The sequence below is a fragment of the Lutra lutra genome, chromosome 1, assembly GCF_902655055.1.
Source record: "Lutra lutra chromosome 1, mLutLut1.2, whole genome shotgun sequence".
Taxonomy (NCBI): Eukaryota; Metazoa; Chordata; class Mammalia; order Carnivora; family Mustelidae; genus Lutra; species Lutra lutra.
Genome location: NC_062278.1, coordinates 20293235 through 20301114, shown reverse-complemented (window position 1 = coordinate 20301114; position 7880 = coordinate 20293235). Strand labels below are relative to the sequence as shown.

At 38.1% G+C, this 7880-nt stretch overlaps 1 protein-coding gene across 1 annotated transcript; it reads left to right on the top strand.

Moving 5' to 3' along the window:
- Positions 1–1025: 1025 nt before the first annotated feature.
- LOC125094654 (zinc finger protein 593) lies at positions 1026–1650 on the top strand. Its single transcript, XM_047720101.1, has one exon. The coding sequence runs from the start codon at positions 1096–1098 to the stop codon at positions 1498–1500; it is 405 nt and encodes a 134-aa protein (XP_047576057.1). The 5' UTR covers positions 1026–1095; the 3' UTR covers positions 1501–1650.
- The last annotated feature ends 6230 nt before the right edge of the window (positions 1651–7880 follow it).

Genomic DNA, 7880 nt, shown 5'->3' with positions numbered 1-7880 from the left:
ATGATTGAAAAAACAAAAACAAAAACACATTCAATTAGATATCCAAATGGGAAACTGATCCTTAGAGAATCTAAGAAATTTCATCAAATTACCCAATGGAAAGTATAGTGTGGAAATTTATGATCATTTCTGTCACATTACAAAATTTGTATTCATCCCACTAAGGCAGGTTACCTCAGAATTCATTGAAATGCAAGATTTGCAGTAGATAACTTAACTTCCTTGTAAAGCATAGTACTCTCAAATTGAATTATGTTTGATGAAGTATTGCAAATAATTCCTTCTTGTGACACTTTAATTTTCTTAACATATCTTCAGTCTAAAGGGTATTAACATAAGAGTTAACATTTTCATCTTACATATTTAAATTTACCTATTTAATCAGATATATTTAATTAACTTTTATTTGAATACTTAATTGAAATTATTTTGGTTAACATTTTGGAACAGCTGGAAAGGAGCTGAACTTCTACATATTGAGTTCATGCACTCACATAATAATGATATTCATATTAAGAGTGGCTGTTACTAATTTGTCTTCAAAAATCATTTTTCCACTGAATAGAACTTTAAAAAGCCTAAATATCCAAAACTGAGGTTTGAAAAAAAAAAATGCTTTATTATTACAAACAGAATGTACAGTCATTAAATTAAGTTTAAGAACTATCAAGACTTAAGACTTCTAAGTTTAACCCTTGTTTGGAGTTAACACAAGTGAGGTTAGAGAGAACAAGAATTAAAATGGGGGGGCGCCTGGGTGGCTCAGTGGGTTGGGCCGCTGCCTTAGGCTCAGGTCATGATCTCAGGGTCCTGGGATCGAGCCCCGCGTCAGGCTCTCTGCTCAGCAGGGAGCCTGCTTCCTCCTCTCTCTCTGCCTGCCTCTCTGCCTGCTTGTGATCTCTCTCTGTCAAATAAATAAATAAAAATCTTAAAAAAAAAAAGAATTAAAATGGGTAAATAAATAAGAAAATAGTAAAACGTTTAATATAATAATGGTTAATAAAAATTTTATGATTTTCCATCCCACAATCCGGAAGCTCCCGCACGTGTGCCCCCGACCCGGCTCTGGGCGTCCTGGCCCCTCTGTCACCGGCCATGGGTCGCTCCCGCCGGACGGGTGCGCACCGAGCCCACTCCCTGGCCCGCCAGATGAAGGCGAAGCGGCGGCGGCCGGACCTGGATGAGATTCACCGCGAGCTGCGGCCCCAGGTTCCCGCACGGTCTCGGCCAGACCCGGGCCCTGAGCCTGACCCCGACCTGCCAGGGGGCGGCCTGCATCGCTGTCTGGCCTGCGCGAGATACTTCATCGATTCCGCCACCCTGAAGACCCACTTCCGATCCAAAGACCACAAGAAAAGGCTAAAGCAGCTGAGCGTGGAGCCCTACAGTCAGGAAGAGGCCGAAAGGGCAGCGGGAATGGGCTCTTATATGACCCCCCAGCGACTGGCAGTGCCCACGGAAGTATCCACTGAGGTCCCTGAGATGGACACAACTCCCTGACATGACCTGAGGATGCAAGTCAGGGGAGCTGCCCATGGACAGCGAGGCAAGGGCTAGGCTGGGAAAGACTGTGCCAACCTCTCTTGGCCCTGGGCTTGGGGAGTGGATGGCCTCACCCCCAATAAAGAAACTGGTTAGAGAAAAAAAAAAAAAAAAAAAAAGAAATTTTATGATTTTCTTAATATCTTCCTCCAATTTCAAAATCTTCTTATGTGAACATGAGTTACATTCATGTAAAAAATGTGTAAATCTTTAAAACATTTAACTCTATGGTAAGTAATAGTAAATCAATTTCCACATCCACAGTCATGCATAAAAACACAAGGAAAATAGGGAAAACCTGAAATCCTCTTAAGAAGGCATTTAGAATTTTTTGATTGGACAGCTATTTATTTTTCATGGAAAGATCCATATTTCCGTGGGTGGAGGTGGTGGCCAGAGATTAAGCTATAGGCTCAGAGCTGGATGGCAAAAATATTATTCACAGTCACTGGTTAGTTATTCAATAGGCAATCTAAGATATTCAGAAGGAACAAGCATTCTTTTTAAATTGATACTTGATATTTTTATAAAAATATCACTTAATGGAAAGGTTGGGTGTCCTGACAATTATTTTATAGTTAGCATTTTTTTTAATATTGCACAAAACAGTGAAAAAACACTTAGGTTTACAATGAAAGGGCCTGTAATTGTTGGATTCCAGGCCAGTTCCTGGTGTCTGCTCTACTAAGGACACACAGAGAAGGAAAAGAAAAACCCTGTGATAAAAAACAGAGGGTTCCTTGGGAAAATGATAGTACCAAGGAGGAAGAGAAAAGAGGCTAGATGGCCAGCAAAGATCTGAGCTGGGATAGTGTCCAATCTGGGCTGATGTGCTTGCCTCCAAAGAGACATGCAAATATGCTCCTGAGCATCTTGGTTCACAATTTATCTTCTCAACGCCACACATAAGGTTGCTGTTTCTGCCTGCCAAAAGAGATGTTTTTCTATAAACAGTTGTTGGATATAGCTTACTTCTCCAGAGCCATCTTTAGCATAGTTCTGTTTCATCACAAGTGACAGGGAAAATGAACTTGTGACTTGAAGAATACTTTGTGAGACAGGAAAATCAAATGAGGGCCTCTAGCATCTTCTAGGTTACAGTGGGACTGCAGTGCTCTATCTCATTCCATCCAGTCTCAGGGAAAACCTTGTTTTAGTTTCCAACATAATTTGAATACTTCTCTGCTGTCAAAGAGAACTAACCCCTAAAATTTTTTTTTCATTTCAGTGAAAGACATAATGAGTTAAAGATCTCTCAGTTGTATCCAAAACTTGACATTAATTGAAAGTTCATATTCTGAGGCAAAAGAAGTTACATTTCATCGACATTAGCATCTAATAAATATGAAATGCATGAAATATCACCTGGGAAGATGGAGAGTTAGCCCATATGTTCAAGACTCTTCCATTGTAATGTAGTTAATAAAATGAACAATGAAAGAGATCAAAATTGTAACTAGAAAAAAAAAAAACCTAGAAATGTCTCTCCAACATCCTACAAATTTTGAAATGTCAACCTGATATAAAGAAATTTAGAAGCTTATAAAGGATACCAGAAGCCAACAAACAACTCTGATTTATCAGCTGGATTCTTGTAAGTAGAGAGAAGACATTTGAAGAACTCCAGAGATAAACCTTTTGGATATCACAGAGCAACACGGACTAAAGAAGAAGTCAATCACCTTTTTTTTTCCCCTTTTTTGTTTTTGTTTTTTGACTTGACACCTCAAGAAGAAGTAAATGGTACAGATAAGCCTAACCTACTGCTAGAATCAGAAATGATAGTACACATGAAGGTAGCCTCTCTACTGTCAGGGATAAATTACTTGGTGTTACCTCACAAATCCAAAGACCATAAGCACTGTGGCGTCATTGTACTTCAGTTTGTCACCAAAGTTGTTTTGTAGTTTAGAAGAAGTGAATTATTATCTATGTACACCCTACAATGACAAAGTTAAGTCCTGCAAAGTGAAAATGCCAAGCCATAGAATCAGGATTCTACATACACAAGTACATGCATTCTTGTGATGTCATTATCTTTTTTTTTCTTTTTTTTTTTTTTAAGATTTTATTTATTTATTTGAGAGAGAGACAGTGAGAGAGAGCACGAGCGAGGAGAAGGTCAGAGGGAGAAGCAGACTCCCCATGGAGCTGGGAGCCCAATGTGGGACTCGATCCTGGAACCCCAAGATCATGACCTGAGTGAAGACAGTCGTCCAACCAACTGAGCCACCCAGGTGTCCCAATGATGTCATTATCTTTAATCAATTTTTTTCCTCTTCTTTTTCAGGCAACTGGTAAATTGGTTTCAGACTGGACTGTGTCACCTTCCTGTCTCCAACGCAGTTTCTGAAGGGTATAGGACACAGGTTGGTGAACTAAAAAATTCCACTTGTATCATTTTTGAGCAAAGCACAGAACTTGATAGACTTGTCATTATTATTATTTTTAATCTTTAAAAATATATTTTTTTGTTTGTCAGAGAGAAAGAGAGAGAGAGAGTGAGCACAAGCAGCGAAAGTGGCAGAAGCATGGCCCCCGCTGAGCAAGAAGCCTGAAGGAGACTTTGATCCCATGACCCTGGGATCATAACCCAAGCAGGAGGCAGACGCTTAACCAACTGAGTCACCCAGGCGTCCTGACTTGTTTGTCTTAAAAAGCTTGGCTTTATTAATTGAAAAAATAAATAACAATCTTAAATATATTAGTAAAAAGAAAATTCTTTGTTGTGTAAAGACTTAAAATAATTCGATGCCTGATAGCTTGATTTATATTTGAGCTTTCATCTCACTTTCAATTTCACTGTTAAGTTATAGAGAGTAAATAGGTAAAACATTTGCAAAATCAGAAAGGATCTTTGAAAGAGGATGATCTCAAAGATAGTGTCCAGTGGTGAATCCAGAATCCTCCAGAAGTGCAATAGGATCAACAATATGGTAGTACTAACCAGAATGAGAGATAGGGAGGATTGGGTAATTGGGGGAGAGAGCAAGAGAGGAAAGAGAATGCATGAGGACAGCAAAAAGAGATATCTAAACAAATTAATTCTGCAGGATGAGCAAGAAAGCCTGGGAGTTTCCCAGAGAAGCCCAACATGGCTACAAGAGGTCTTTTAGCAAGAAAGCAGCTTTGCCTAATGGGAAAGTTTGCCTTACATTTGAAGACTTGCTCTTTGACTGCAGTGTGCTCTGGTAGCCTAAGTATCACAAGGCGAGGGGTTTCTCTATCTTCTAATGCTGGTGATAAGCAAAGTAACCTCCCGTCCAACTCTAGGAAAATGAGACTTCAAGTACATGGACCACCTGATTTCCCTTCTTTACAATTCAGATTATTTAAATTGTCAGTAAAAATAATTTTCAATGGATTTTTACAATGTTTTCAGTGTGCATTTGAATGGATAATGGTTTTCCTCCAAGTGGATAGATAGTAAAGCCCTAAAACACAGAGTGCAGCATTTATAAGCTGCTCATCACTTGGGGGAAGGCACACACTACAGGATAAGGAGACAATTGCATCTGATCCTGATAAGTGAATGGGTTACATGCACCTAAACCTTGCTCTCTGAAATGAAATAATGAAAACATGCTTCAGAGGAGATAAATGACTCCCCAAGGAAGGGGCAAAAGTTGTGCTCCTTTTATGAGCTCTAAACTGCTCATCATGAAAGGAAGAGATTCTTATCCCCATGATTCCTGGAGGAGGAAAGGCATTGGAGAGTAGAGAATATAGGCACAGCATGAATTCAGGGAACATTTTCATTTCAGTGAGCATCTGCTGACAGATAGTAAATCCAGTGATAACTGTCATACAGCGTGGGTGCCTTTCTTCCTAGTAAGCATGGTGAGAGTACCTTATCCCTCCTGGCATAACTGTTCTTTTTCTGTCAGCATAACAGGGTTATAAAAATTTATAAGAGATGGTAAAGGCAAAGAAAAAAAGTACAGTATTAAAAATAAAAGCTATTCCTTATGAACCTATTTTCTTTCAATGCAACTCATACTTATTTCTTCATTTCATGTTATATAAAATACCTTTTTAAAGATTTTATTTATTTATTTGACATAGAGGGAGAGATCACAAGTAGGCAGAGAGGAAGGGAGAGGGAGAGGGAGAAGCAGGCACTCTGCTGAGCAGAGCCCGATGTGGGACTCGATCCCAGGACCCTGAGATCATGACCTGAGCCAAAGGAAGAGGCTTAACCCACTGGGCTACCCAGGCACCCCTGTAAAATACGTTTTAAAATTCTGAAATCTCTTATTATATGTTAAGACTTGCATTATCTCTTCATTTTATTTATCATTGATCTCTTATTATGATGGAGACAAGTATACTGTAATTTTCAAGAGAGAGGATGCAAGAATTTAAGAAGCAACAGAGACAATAATAAAATTGCTTTGACTGCCAAAAGACATATGAGATTACTTGTTTCAGTGAGTATATGGTAATAAAAAGTAATTTGACACTATAAATTTATAGTTAGACCACTTCTAACAAGAGTGTTAATATTATCTTTATTAACAAATGTGTTATACTCATTTCTCTTGTATAACAAAAAAAATGAATTCTTCAAAATATTTTAAATACATATTTAATACATATAATAATTTTTAACTGGGAGGCTCATAATCTAACTATAATAGAGAAGAACAATAATTGAAACAATGGTTTGTTTCATTTTCTATAAATGCGATTTATCTTTTTTTTTTAATCCTTTTATTGTACTGTTGGATCCTATTGGCTAGTGCGATTTATCTTTGACCTTCCCAATAAGCTTTTTTTTTTTTTTTAAGATTTTATTTATTTATTTGACAGAGATCACAAGTAGGCAGACAGGCAGGCAGAGAGAGAGGAGGAAGCAGGCTCTCTGCTGAGCAGAGAGCCCGATGCGGGGCTTGATCCCAGGACCCTGGGATCATGACCTGAGCCGAAGGCAGAGGCTTTAACCCACTGAGCCACCCAGGCGCCCATCCAATAAGCTTTATTTACATGGAATTCTCATGAACATAACAGGAGTATCTCAACACAGAACATACCTTTGTCTATTGGGGCTGCTTTAACAAACTGTCATGGACTGAGTGGTTTAAACAACAAATATTTATTTCTCATGACTTTGGAGGTTGGGAAGTCCAAGTTCAAGGTACAGGGAGATTTGGTGTCTGGTGAGAACCCATTTCCTGGTTGGTAAACAGTTGTGGGTTTTTTGTTTGTTTGTTTGTTTGTTTGTTTTCCCTATAACTTCACCTGGTGAAAGGGTCAAGGACGTTCTCTGGATTCTCTTTTGTAAGGGCACTGATCTCACTGATGAGGGCTCCACCTTCAAGATTTAATCATCGGTGTTTTCAAGGCTCTACTTCCAAACACAGTCACATTGAGATTAGGTTTCAACATATGAATTTAATTCTATAGCACAGTAAGATTACATTGTTACATGCACATGGTAGTCTCTCCAGTGTTAGGGACTGTAAGGTCTCCATATGGATTGAGAGTGTCTTCAGAGAATCCACTCTATCTCAGCTACGGTGTAATGCTATGTGTTTTTATATTTACAGCAGAAGTTCAAGTTTATTAATTCAAGCCATCAAAATGTTTATCAGAAATCTTGAAATAGGAGTGCCTGGATGGTTCAGTCAGATAAGCATCTGCCTTTGATTCAGGTCATGATCCTGGTGTCCTGAGATCAAGCCCCACACAGGGCTCCCTGCTCTTGGGGAAATTGCTTCTCCCTCTTCTCCCTGCTCCTGTTCTCTCTTGCCATCTCTCCCTCTGCTCTCTCAAATATGCAAATAAAAAAATCTTAATAGAAAAAAGAAACTTGAAATAAGTAAGTTTTTTTTTAAAAAGTGTATTTTATCTGTAGAAACTGGATATGTCCTCCAGAGATTTGATGTCAGTGTTAATTTTCCTTGCTGGTAGCCACAAATAATCACTTTTATACTTTACCTTGTAGCTAGTATATTGAAGAGAATCATAAAAAGCTTACAGCTGATTTCATAATGGACATATCCCAAAGCTTAAATACAAATGCATGCTTTAGATAAAAACATGTTTAAATGAATTATATTATTAAAATTAATAACAACATTATTAACTACACAGGGTCAAGTTATATGTTTGAGTAATTTATGTGAAAATTTCTATTTGTCAAAATATAAGCTTGATAATATATATGGTGTACTAACTAGTTTATTCTACGCTAATTTATATGTTTAAAATTTACTGCTGTATCAGATTACCCTCACTTTGAAAGAAATACCCATGTGACTCAAAAATGTGCTAACCTTTGCTTAGATTTGGTTGAATATCTAATTTAGTTTCTATTTGTTATGCATATTAAATTG

Bases quoted from the DNA above. Each gene is read 5' to 3' on its own strand.
- LOC125094654 (XM_047720101.1), top strand. From the start codon at position 1,096: ATGGGTCGCTCCCGCCGGACGGGTGCGCACCGAGCCCACTCCCTGGCC.